This window comes from Xyrauchen texanus, chromosome 2, assembly GCF_025860055.1.
Source record: "Xyrauchen texanus isolate HMW12.3.18 chromosome 2, RBS_HiC_50CHRs, whole genome shotgun sequence".
In the NCBI taxonomy this organism is placed as follows: domain Eukaryota; kingdom Metazoa; phylum Chordata; class Actinopteri; order Cypriniformes; family Catostomidae; genus Xyrauchen; species Xyrauchen texanus.
The window spans coordinates 21,201,958-21,215,831 of record NC_068277.1 but is presented as its reverse complement, the minus strand read 5'-3'; the positions used below and the strand labels follow the sequence as shown (position 1 = coordinate 21,215,831).

Here is a 13,874-nt window from a genome sequence, read left to right as displayed (position 1 = left end):
GTTTTTGTAGTTGTTGTTCCTCTTTTTCTTTTTTCTTTTTGGCTATGTGGCCATGAAGGTGGTGCCCACAGAAGTTTGACATTTTTTTCAAAATATGATAAATCGTTAGGGTACAATTGTCTGTGAGTTCCAAATATAACATTACTAAGTTTTCCCAAATGCAGAATGTTTTTGTATCAGGTAATATGCACTATTGAAAGTAACTAAGGAAATAGGAAGCTGTGGCTTTGTGATAAAGTCCACGAAATGAGTCATAGCCTGAATACATAGTTACCAATTACACCTGCTTTTGTTGCATTTGGCAGCTCGCCTCCTCTTTTAAAACTCTCACAACAGTAAACAAACCCATAAGAATGAACAAGTTTTTTCCCAAGATAAATCAAGTATAAGTTGCTTGTATTGTGCTATTATGAGGTGATTTGAAGCTTGTTTGCTTCATGGGCTGCTGTGCTGTCAAATAAATTTGCCGATTTCTGTTTTCTCACTGACCTAAGGAAATAATTTAGCATAAAATGTTCAAGTTGATCTTATAAATGGTGTACTCTGTTGTTTTTATAATTCGATAAAATGTGATTTCTCCCAGCATGCATGACCTTTTAGGAAGTTCAGTTCGTCTCTGTAAGTAACAGCACTGTCCTTATATGCACTTTGAAATCAGCAGTAAGTGTTCTAGTCACTGAGAATCACACACTGCAAAGTCAATGCTGTTGGCAGGACAGGTAAGAGCTTCACATCTCTAAACATTTGCATTTCTGCGATTTGCTATTTTTTTTCAGACTCAACTAACAGTTAACAATATTTTTGCACTGTCCATAAGTCTGTGGAATGGAATTGAGTGAACTTAAACCTATGTGCTGCATTAACTTATATTAACTTACAAGCTTATAATGCTAATACAGCACATATCTTAGTTAAACCCTTTTTGTAGCGTATATTATAGGGGAAAATGTGTAAAAATTGCACACCTTCCTACAGTACTGCAACACACAGTACAACACTCTTCTTGCATAATTCTTGGGGAACTCTTATTTTGACACCATAATACATGTAATACAAAATTGAATTTTGGTCAAATACATTCTATTTTCTTTGTGTAAAACAATATTATTTTCTCGCCCATTTTGAACGGCCATGTTGAGTTATGCACTCATGGGCAATTTCCAAGAACAAATCTCAAATTACGAGCATGTAAAGGCAGCATTTTTCTCTCTTTGTATGTTTCTCTAACTCTGGATCTCTGCAAGGAAGAGAAAACAAGAGTACACATTTTCAAGTAACAGTTAATCCAGATCTCAAAAACAGTACTGTATTACTCAGAAATAATGAACTGGGAATTGTATGATCCAAAATACAAATACTGCCAAATACTTGGCTGTTACTCGGTTTAAACAGAGGAACAGCCAAGTGATTATATTACTTCCAAGCATGGATGAGAAAAATGTAAATTGGAACAAAAATATTTGATAACAATAATGATGATAGATGTGGTTGCAGTAATAATTACATTATTTATGTCAACAACTTTGATAATTTCAACAGCGAGTGTAAGACAATAGAATCTAATGTGGAAATTCTGAGTGCTGTTTTGACTTTGCACAAAACAGATTAAAGACATAAAGAAAATGCATTTCCCTCCAAGAGTAACTGATCCAGGCTGTTTTCTGGCAAACACAAACATGTGTGAGCAGAGAGTTGATAGCCCTAGTCACTTTATGTTGCTGTGCCCCAGTTTTGCACAGCGATTCAGTAAACCAAAATCTTCAAATCTATTCCTATTAAGACTAACAAAGAATCAGTGAGGACATGCTGCATTGCTCTCCCTGACTGAGAGCAGATCCAAAACTACAATAAAAACAACCCCTTTAGATCTCATGTTACAGGGAACGTCAACAGGCTTGATGAAGAAATGGACAGCCTTCCCCAGATTCGTCATGTCTTTGAAAATTTGGCTAGAAATGACCATATCTGTGTTGGAAACTTGTGTATACATTTTGCATTAGCTGACTAAGGAAGAGAATCACTTTCCTAACTGTAAGGAACCTGGACATTAAGACACTGATGTAATAAACTGAACACTAGAGAAATGCAAAAAATTTATAATATCTCAAAATACAAACAGGTAATTCCAGTAGCAACAGATGCTCACTGATTGGTTAATATTCTGATGGAAAGTCAGAATTTACATGTTCATTTTCATATGAGAATCCTTAAAAACTATTGAGTGTTTTATTTAGGATTTCAAAATGGCAGCGAGATGTTGGTCTGGGTTGTAGTGTCTCAAAAACTGTGCTAAAAATCTGTGCCAGATGTAATGTCCTGAGAACAGTTCCATATTCAAACTCGATCGCACTTGCTGTTGTAATGTGGAAAATGCTGCATTCTCTACCTATCCTATATTATTCTACGTTATTAAAGATTTACATTTTGCATATTTATTTAAATGTGTTGAATTTCAGTGCTTCACTCAATTTTGTGATCAAATAATAAAACAACTTTCTGCACTAGCATGTCTACTCTTTGTGGTCTGCTCTTGTCATGGTGGAAATATCCTAGTGTTTCCTGAGGTTTCCTTTCCTGCTGGAGTTCTTGTAGCCAGTTTTCTCCATCTTCCCATGGTTTACAATGTACGTTGGCTTACTGCAGGGAAGCACACATGGCTACAGCTCCTTCACCCCTGTCCTATGTCCCAATGTATAATTCATTGCTCAGTGACCAAATGAAGGTCATGTAGAGGGCAGAGAACTTCCTACAGTATCTGGTGAGCCTCTTTTATGAGCAATATATTATTCTGCCCATTTACAGCAAATTTCTTGAGCATCACTTTCCAACAGGCACAGACAGGGCTGGCCCTGGCCAATTTGCTGCCCTAGGCAAGATTTCACCTGGTGCCCCTGGAAACAGACAATTCCACCACTGATCATTGTACACTCACACAGAAACAAACTGCACAGCTTTGTCTTGTTTTTCTTTATTTTGAAAATATTTTGGAAACAAACACACACACACAACTAAATTATAAATATAATATAAATAAATTTATATTATAAATTTATCTTATAATATAAATAAATTTATATTATAAGATTATTGCGGAAAAAAAAATACAGAAACAAAAAGATACACAAAAAAATAAATAACTATACACAAACTGGAATGCAAAATGTAGCAAATGTTCTACAGCCTTACTCTCCTTGCCTTTCTAGCAGCAAAGTCATCTATGATATCATCATAAGACAGCTGTTGGGAGACCACATGATTTATGCTAATGACTGAAAGTCCACTGAGACGTTCTTGAGCCATTGTAGATCTCAGGTAGTTTTTAATCAGTTTGAGCTTAGAGAAGCTCCTTTCAGCAGCAGCGACGGTAACAGGTAGAGTGGCAGAGATTCTCAGAGCGACCCACATATTGGGGTAAATTTCCGTCAGCTTCTTCTTGTGCAGGAAAGTCAGGAGCTCAATGTTTGTCATGTTTTTTCAATATCTGGCTGTCCATCATGACTTAAAGCTGTGCTCAGGGTCTGACAGTGCTCTACCAACTCTTCTTTGGACATGTTGGGAAAGTTGAAGAGCACTCCAAATTTAACAACAATAATATCTTAATAAAAACCTAAAGTAATATTGACAAACTATATATCATTTGAAACCTCATGTTTGTTTTCATGCCAAGAGTTCAAAAGATAACACCAATTCAATTTTATGAGGAAAAAAAGGTCTGAAAATGTTTTAAATATAAAGAAAGATATTATGGATTCTCGATTTGTGATGTGGTTGCGAGCTATAACGCACATATGTGCTCTTTTTATGCATTTATTAGAGGTTGAATTCAAATCAAATACTAAATACTACAATTAAACACACAAACAGCAAGAATAATTACATCTGGTATTCATGCACAAAACTGTATTGAGCACTTCTCTAGCATACATACAGTAGTTACATTTTCAAAAATTAATTTTGAAAGTGTTTGTTTTCCAGTAACAGTTAGATGGTAGCAATGTCCTACTAACTACACATTACTAATTTAGCCAATTCAAATAAAAATACCATAAAATAGTGCACAAGTTCAACTAACTGTCATGATAAGCTATTTCAAATTAGCAAACGTTACTAGCATCGATCGTCGAACTAACTGCTAACTTATGCATAATGCAACATAGATAAACAGATACATCACATTCATTACCTCTATCTTTATCCCGTTTTTCTTCCTCTTCTCTTCTTTTTTTCTTCCCTGGGCACCAGAGGGCTTCAGTCTTTTGACATAATGATAATTTATCTGTGAATTCGGCCATCCGTCACAATATCAAACAGGTAATGGATGTCTTTAAGTGCAGCAGGGCGGGGGAGATTGATACGTCACTCGGACCGGGGTGGATCAGGAAAGCAATGTAGTTATGTTTTTGTGGGATGATCGCTTTTTTTCTATATATATATATATATATATATATATATATATATATTTTTTAATCTGTAGTATTAAAGTTGTATTGTTAAAAAAAAAAAAAAAAACTCCTTTGGACGCTCAGGCGCCCCAAGGTTTGGGCGGCGCCCCTAGCATTTGCCTATTCCGCCTATGCCACGGGCCGGCCCTGGGCACAGATATTCTGTCTTTGCAGCAATCTGCTGACATTTGGTTGAGAGTGGATTTTGTTTTTGACTTTCCATGTCCCACCATGCCTAATGTGGTCAATATGGGTGACATTCGATGACAACCAGTGCAAGTCTTTGGGAAACAACACCTTACTTCTAGAATGGTTTCCTCAAAATTATCTCCTGGGCCATCTATGAGGTTATTTTCCACGGAGCCCCTGTCTTAGCTTTGCCGCTCCTCTTTGACAAATTTGACAATGTCCTGCGACTGCAGGTTTGAGGTGCTGCTCGAGTCCTTCTTGATGCAAACTTGTCACAAGAATTCCAAGAAGCCCTCAAAGGCATCCTTGAGTACCCTTTTTATAGAGCCAACATCCAGAAACTTTCAGAGCTGCACCACGATCGACCATTATTGATAGTGCCACTTTCTGGATTGAGAATGTGATGAGACACACAGGGGTACACTTACCACAACCTAGATGTGGTGGCATTTCTGCTGACCATCACAACTGATTGCAAGCTTTTGTGTAGCAGGAAGTAATTCAAAAAGAGTAAGATGGACTGAACTGAGCTTGAACACAAATTTTATTTGATCACAAAATTGAAAGAAGCACTGAAATTCAACACATTTAAATAACAGGATAGGTAGCGAATGCAGCATTTTATAGTTTCCACATTATAACGGCAAGTGAGAACTGTTCTCAGGACATTACTTTTAAATCATCTGGCACAGTTTTTGAGATACTACAACCCAGACCAACATCTCGCTGCTATTTTGAAATCCTAAATAAAATGCTCAATATTCCTAGCCTCAATGTTATTCCATCTTCCACTGTGAATTAGTTTCAAATAATCATATGTTTTATCGACAACTGCTTTTTTTCAGTTCAAATACACTTCCAGGTGCCTCTTATTTCAATGATCAGGTCATGATTTCTTTCCTTCTCTCATTCAGTTATATGGTCCCATATGTACTCTATGGTTGTCCACTGACAGGAATCCCCAACATTCCTAGAGCACTACACACAATGCATGTGGAAGCGCGCGCACACACACACACACACACACACACACACACACACACATGAAGTCATACTTCAAAGGTATTTTAAAATCAAGAAAACCAGAGCTAGTGAGCCTCTCACTTTCATTACCAGGTGTGCATCATAAACCGTATATAAAAATGTACAATATTTATTGGGCATATATGGGGTGAGGCATACTGTAGGTTAGAGGAATGTCACAAGGGTCATGGAAATAACTATAAGGGTGTAACAGCTTGTCTCTCAGTGGCCCTTCCATCTGACAGAACAGTCAGGACTCTCTCATATCTCTCCCTCACATAATGGCCTGCAAGCAGGAAGGTGTTTTGTTCTAAAGGAGAAAGCCTTCAGGATGTTGCTGCTCCAAAGCAGTAGAAGTGACTTCCTGCTGGGGGAAACGATCAAAAAGCCAGACAAGCCCCTTGTTGGACAGCGCAAAACTTTCCATTCTAATTCATACACTTTATACATGTGTAGAGATGCTGTACATACAGAACATGCCCTCCAGACCCATTAGAGGTGAGTCACCGAGACAATTTCTTTCCCTAATAAATATAGGTATATAAAATAAGATTATTGTACACACTTTACATTTCACAGTTGATTTTGTAGTGGCACTATGCCATTTGAAATTTCTGTGTTGTCATTAGGTTTTTTGATGATTGTCACAGGTTACTGGAAAAACAAAGAGGACTTGTGAGTGGAGTGGAGAGGTTTAGAGATTCAAATGTCAAGGACAAGTCAAAGCCATAGAAACCATGCTTTTCAGTAAGTAACCATTACTTTGCATCATATATATTAGAGATTGTCAACCAAATTTTTGAATAGCCTTGATGTTGTTTGTTCATTTTTCAAAATTTCGACAGACCTGAGCAATGGAAGCTGCCAAATCCCTCTGGCAAATGACCGAGTTGGTCTAACCTACATTTACAGCCTTGCCTTCTCTCTGGGTCTCCCAGCCAACCTGCTCTCACTTTGGGGACTGTACCAGCTAGGCCGGTCTGGTGTGGGTGGCTGCCAGCTGGTTTATATACTGAACTTACTGCTTTCGGATCTTCTTCAGCTACTTACATTGCCTCTTTGGATCCTTTACCTGCAGGGAGACCACCGCTGGCCTTACGGGTCTATGACATGCCAGTTAGTGGGCTACGTCTTCTACGTTAACCTCTATGCAAGCGTCATCTTTCTTTGTCTCATTGCCCTGGACCGCTGTCTCGCAATTGTTTACCCTCTAAGCAGTCGTGGTGTACGGAAGGTCCGAGTGGCAGCATTCTCCGGTGTTGTAGTCTGGACTTTGATATTTCTTTTCTGTCTGACTGGCCTCTACCCATCTGTCTTTGAGCCCCAGAGACAACTGTGTCTTGAGCAGTATCCCATAAGCAACAGATATGCTTACTTCAAGATTTCCACTGTAGCTTTAGGGTTTCTGATGCCCTGCTCTATACTAGGGTAAGTAAAATCTTTTATGGACATGCATGTCTTGGTGGTCGTATAAGTGTACCTGCATGATATTGTTTGTCATAGTGTTGCACCATAACCCAGTGTCACATACTTAAGCTTCAAAATTTAGATGGTACCACAGTGTTTTTCAAATTGTAGTACCGTATTTCGAGTAATACCGTTATAGCCGTTGTATGTATGGTAGTAGTTTTATATTCACAGATAGTAGTTGTCTTTGGCTAAACTGGAGATGCACTTTTTGACAGGGCTGTTTCTATCTATAAACAGGGCCATTTCTAGCTATAAACCGTTTAGGTCAACCCAGGGCACCAGGAGGCCCTGGGCGGCTATTGGTACTCAAGGGGTGCCATATTTACAGTAATACTGTAATAACCGTTGTATTAGTTGTAGTAGTTTAATATTTGGTTGTTATATTCACAAATAGTAGTTGTATTCGGTTAACTCGAGACACACTTTTTGACAGGGCTGTTTCTAGCTATAAGTGTTATAAGCAACTGTTTAGGGCCCCCAAGGCACCAGGGGGCCTGAATAGTGATTGATACCCATGTCTCCCACCCAAGATGTTCATAGACAGACAATTAAAAAGTAGCGCAAATGGAATTTAAGACCATATCGTCTTCCTTCAGTCTATGAAAGGGATTAACCAAACTTATATTCAATGCAGAAAGTTGCAATGTATTGCAATGAAAGTGAATAAATTAAGACAGAGTTCAGAACTACATTATTTTTGTATAAAAAATATTCTATTATTTAATGCAATCGTATGAAGTATGATACTGTAAAGAGTGTTATGGTGATAATTTAGTGCAGTGGTTCTCAACATTGTTTTGATGAACACCCCACTACTTCATTACATTAGAGCTGAAATAGTGATATGATAATATTTATTATCAATATATTTCTCCCTAAAGTACAGTTAGTGTTATTATAGTAAATTCAAGGGTGGTGAATTCTGTGCCAAATTCAAATGGTTTCCACTTCTTGCGCCTTGCTTTTCACTGATTCTCACAAAGCTGCGTATTTAAGAGCTTGAGCTTTAAGAGCTTTGTTCTCACGCTGCTCTGTCCATTGAGCCGTATCCATCTACAGAGCCATCCAGGTGCATTAGCCAAGGTTGTGTATTTGACACTGCTAAACCAGACACTTCAGATGTGTCACTAGACTTCAAAGTCAGAAGAAACACAGTACAAATGCAAACCCATATAACTGAGAACAGCTGAAATACTCAAAGTCTAGATAAACGTTTTAATGCAATGAGGAACTTGACTATTATGACTGATAAACGCCCCCCATTTATAACCTAACCATCTGGCATCTTTTTAACACCCCCTGGGAGGTGGAGGCCCCGTTTAGAACGCTTGAGTGGATAAGACATTGTTAAGGTATCGTGTCAACACTAGTTTGCAATTCACCCATGCAAACTTTCTAACAACCTGTATTTATCGACACGATAGAAACATGTTGTTTTAGCACAGAGACCCAGGAATGAATTAATATACCAAAAAAAATGCCATTGCAAAGATCACAAAGACAGATAAAATGTCTGTCTCTTTAAAGGAATGTAACAGTAAACATCAAAACGATTTTTATATCTATCATCTTTTGAACTTTTTTCCTTACTTTTTCAGGTACACCTCAGCCCGAATTGGTTGGACTCTACGGAACTCCCTGTCTGTCTCTGATCACGAACGCCGCAGAATTGTGGCGACCCTGATTGTCATCATGGTCATCTTTATTGTCATTTTTGGTCCTTATCATCTGTTGGGAGGCTACAGATTTGTCATGCTGCTTCTCACAGAAAGTGAGAAGGAGCAGTGTTCAGTTGAACTTTCCCTCTATCTATACTATCGGATCAGCTATGGTCTCACCAGCCTCAACACTCTTCTAGACCCACTTCTGTATATCTTTCTTTGCAATGATGCTCGCCAGGAGCTTCGCAAATCTCTTCTCTGCCCCTGCACAGGTCATAGGTTGCACTAGTATCGCGCATCACATATTTTTCCGAAGGCCTTCTCAACCACAGCGCTTATGGTTAGCCGTCTCGTGCCGATGCTAATCAGAGATTGATGTTTTGAGGAGCATGTGCAAAGCCAGCAGGTATTTTCACTCATGAAGTGAAAATGGCTTATCAGACTGAGCTTTGACAAATTGCTTGTTGCCACTGTAATGACATCAGTGGAGTCATTAAGACATGGCTGGTATGAGATATTGTTATGTTCTCTGAATCACTGTAGCTTCTTGGAACCATGTGTCAGCGCTCCGCCAGCAGCATCTTCGGTTCAGTGTTCAGGCTTCCAGGCAGCTCGATGAGATTATAATTACATTCTGCTCAGCAAATGAAGGAATAGTTCACAACATTTTAAATTCTGTCATTATTTACTCACCTTCATTGTCGTTCCAAATCCATAAGGCCTTCTGACATGTCACCATATTTTATTTGTTTTCTTTACAGGAATTTATTTCAGTCTTTTTATCAAACAATTGATTGTATGGATTCAAAAGACTTGGAATATAACACAAGTCACATGGACTACTTTATTATACTTTTGGGAGCCTTTTTTTTAGCTTTAAAGTGAGTCACTAAAGACTGCTATTTTATTCAAATCAGCAAATGGAACATCCTTTAAAATATATCCTTTTTATGTTCCGCAGAAGAAAGAAGGTGATATGGGTTTAGAATGACATGAGAGAATGTATCTCTACTGAATTCAGTTGTAATGTGTTTTATCTAACACTTGTAAAAATCTGTTCTATGCTCTAGTCATGGCTGTCAATCTCTCTAGCGACATTGAGTCAAATCAAGAGTGTCACCTACTGGAGGATATATGCAAAGACATTCCAATGTATGCGGTCAGATCAAAGCAAGTTTGATCAAGCAACAGCAACTCGACTCCATGCATGCTCTTAGGTGCATTTGACCACTAGAGGCCAGTATGTTCATTGTAAACTGGGGTTGTTTGCATATCCATTACTACTTATGCCATGACAAATGCTTCAAACAGTAGTATGATACATTGTTGTCATGTGAACTGATTACAAGCATGCTAGCAAATAAATCACTCTAATCTAAATTTGTGAAAAATGCCTAAAAATGTGTAAACCTGCAAATGGCTATAAATTATTCTGAGCAGAGCTCATTCTGCTCCAACACACCTGGTTGTAATTAGCTGTTTCAGGGATTGGGTCTATTTTGACATCAGATTTGTACATAGGGGTGTTTTGTTAAATTGTATGTTGTTTAAAGAATGCTTATTGGATTATTTTTGAAAATATTTTTAATTGTGTGTTACACTGATGAGGATTTGTTTTTGTGTGGGTGAGACTGTGCACCGTCAATACATGTTTTTTGGCCATTGCTACTGGAAGGGTCACTCTTGATGAACTTCATGTGGCCTTCTGTTATACCACCTGTGTTACTATGGTTCTTAACACTACATCTGAAAGCCGATAGAGTTTAGAGGTAATCTGGCTGCATCATCTTAGGCAATTTATTATAAAAATATAAAACCACTGTCACACACACACACACACACACGCACGCGCGCGCGAGCACACACACACACACACACACACACACACACACACACACACTTAGGGTTGCCACCTTCAATACAGAAAAATAATGGACGCCTGGAATAATGGACAGGGGACTGGAGAAACAAACGGGGTTAAATACAGCGACACAGGACGATAAGGTGCAGACAATAACGCTGTGGCAGTGGTGATGAGGGCCGGGAACCATGGGAAATGTAGTTTGTACACAGACATTGAAACACGGGGCGGACAACAAGGAAAACGTGACATGGAACGTGAAAAGTGGCATGTGAAACAGAAAACCCGGGGTAGACAACACAGGAACGTGACATAATCCCGACAATATCTGATGTTGATGGAGATGTAATTATTATTATTATATACAGTACTGTACAAAAGTTTTAGGCACTTGTGAAACATTTTGCATTGTAAGGATGTCTACAAAAAAATGACAAATTGTTTTCAAGTCCAGTAAACATAAAAAAGCTAAATTATAGTTTTGTTAATTATAGCCATGTTATAGTTGTTTGCGGATAGGATGTTCCAAGCTTCTTGGAGAATTCACCACAGTTCTTCTTTCTATTTAGGCTGTCTCAACTGCTTCAGTGTCTTTATGTAATCTCAGACTGACACGATGTTTAGTGGGGGCAACATACTCTCTTGTAAAAGCAATGTAAATTTTATGGTGAATGGCACTTTTTATATAGTAGAAATGTTTCAACAGAACAGTGTAAACCACACCAGATGTCCATCAAACTTTATTTGTTCTTTTCATTAACAGGAACAAATACATTCAAATAGTATTCAGTGAATAAAGTAATGAGGAAAAATGAGGAAGTTGTTCATCTTTAACTTCATCTTTCTTGTTGGCTGGCAAGTGTGACAGTTTGTTCACGGGTGTCCATTTCTCGTGCCATCTGACACCAGACGCAGGGACCACAGAAGATGGAATGAATGCAGTCATTACATATAGTACCCTAGAAAGAGAGAGAAACAGTTCTTTGACTGTTGAAAGTGAAGCAGTGATCCAAACAGTTTGTTTCTAACTAGGCAGTTTGTCAAAAAATATCTATGGTAGATGCAAGGACACCACAAACATCTTGCCTTACTCAAGGCCACATGTTTTGTGGTGCACAGATCAAAACTGTGACCTTTGGAATATTATTAATCCTGAGATTCAAAGTGCCAGCCTTCACCATAGATGCCAATTTCTCCATTGAAACCATCAACATTTATTAATTTACTTAATTGGTAATGAGAAATATATCAAGACTAGTTTAGGGCTAGTTGTCACATGGGGAAGTTGTCACAAGTGATATTTCTCAGTAACAATCCACACTAGTAATACCAGTAAATTAGAGGTGATTTTTCTCTGTTTCAGCATTGGCATAATTACTTCATTTTGTCTTTATATTCAAGTGTATATGTACAGTATATAATTGGTCATGTGTAAAAGCCCACCATTATGAACTAAAATGTAGCACTTCAAAAACACTAAGAGTTCTGCTTGTTCAAACCTGGATTCCGTAGCGTTTGCGTGCTGATACCCTCATGGACAATGTTATTGGAGGAATCAATCCAGTTCCATCGAGCAGAGGCAAACACAAACACTCGCCGTATTTCCGAGCCGTCACACAAGCAAAACAGGGAAAGCACCAGAATGCAAAGCAACCTATAGATAATAATACTTCTGTCAGTGATAAGAATGAAGCATTGCAATTCATGATGGTGTGAAAGAATAGTAAGCAGCATGCAAATGCCTTCACATCACAGGCCATTATATATGCATTTAGAAAAATGGTACACAGATAGAATGTTGGCACTCATCTGGCTTAGCCTTTATACACACATGTCATAATAAACATCGCTATGATGACGTTGCAGTCTTATACAATACAAATGCATAGTTAAAAAGTGATATTCTTTAGGAAATAGTTTCATGCACCCCCACAGAGACATAAAAATACACAAAGTAGAGAGAGACTCACAGCTATTTATATCGTCACAGCAGTCACAGATTCCAGAACTCCATTGGTTGGAGGTGTGTGTCATGACAAAGGGCTTGGGCTGCTGTTGAAGGGCCATCCTGTTTATTGCTTTTGTTATTACTACTTCAGGAGACATGAGCACACATACACATACACACACATAACTCAGTAAAACAAATCAGATAAATATGATACAGCAAATTAAAATATTGCTATTGAAAATTCAACAGTTCACTGCCCAAAAATCTTTGAATTTGCTCAAACACAATTAAATCTGACAAACCAATCATAGCATAAACGCTGTGCTTTTAATTGCTTTTAAAGTAAAGACTACATAAAATATATGTTAACAGTAGCCTCCAACAAGTTCTAAATCTTTCTGCATTCTTTTATCTGATCTGAATGTTTGTCTTTTTGTAACACTGATATTTTTTCTCTTTGACTCATTTAATTTTAGTAAAAGAATACTTATAATCTTATTTTGTGTTTGTAAAACATGTCAATCACAAGTAAATCAAATTCAATATTTTGAATAACTGCTCTTACCTGTGTGTGAGAATGGAGAGGGAAGACACACTTGTGTTCAGTCACACTAAAAGATTAGAAGTTGGAGATTCGGTTTTAAGACATGCACACACAAAGACACAATAGGTCGTTTGAAAGATGCCGCCCACTGACCATTAAATATTCTGTATAAACTCTCCTGCCATTTAGATTAATGCACTTACTTAGTTTTAAAGTATTCTTATAACTGAGTGCATAGAATCATTTTTCACTCCAGTTGAAAGTTTCTTTAGCCCTTGATAAAATTGGATAATGCAATGGGATATGCTGTCATCATTTTAATTAGCATGAATCAAGCTAATAAATGAATACTCCCTTTATTAGTCTATTTTTATTCACTTAGTACAAATTCAGAGAATGTTTGTGGAAATTAGAAAAGTAATAATACAATTTTTTTTTGTTGAAAATGAACAAGCATGAGCATATCCTAAAACAGCTGTTAGGAACGATAAATTATAATTAATAAAACTGGTTTGAATTAGACTGTGTTTTGAAAATAAGTTATGATAAGATTGGCTATCAGTTGTGGTTTATCATCCAAAATCTCCTTAATCTGCCTGCATAAGCAGATCTTTCATTCAAACTTCACAGAAGACGCTACACAGTAACCCCGAAAACTACATTCCTGTAATCTGAATAAGTGCAATAATGAAATGTGTAATAGGGGTATTACTACAGAACGAGAATGGCAACA

General features: G+C 37.7%; 1 protein-coding gene across 3 annotated transcripts; it reads left to right on the top strand.

Moving 5' to 3' along the window:
• Positions 1–699: 699 nt before the first annotated feature.
• On the top strand, positions 700–11,454 carry LOC127656844 (probable G-protein coupled receptor 132). 3 transcript variants are annotated; one of them, XM_052145346.1, is made up of 5 exons: positions 700–719; positions 6,111–6,152; positions 6,305–6,401; positions 6,500–7,082; positions 8,723–11,454. In XM_052145346.1, the coding sequence occupies exons 3-5, from the start codon at positions 6,392–6,394 to the stop codon at positions 9,072–9,074; spliced, it is 945 nt and encodes a 314-aa protein (XP_052001306.1). In that variant the 5' UTR covers positions 700–719; positions 6,111–6,152; positions 6,305–6,391; the 3' UTR covers positions 9,075–11,454. The 3 variants fall into 3 exon arrangements, with proteins under 3 accessions (XP_052001306.1, XP_052001297.1, XP_052001317.1); XM_052145337.1 differs by lacking the exon at positions 700–719 and having other exon boundaries at positions 5,863–6,152; XM_052145357.1 differs by lacking the exons at positions 700–719; positions 6,111–6,152 and having other exon boundaries at positions 6,165–6,401.
• The last annotated feature ends 2,420 nt before the right edge of the window (positions 11,455–13,874 follow it).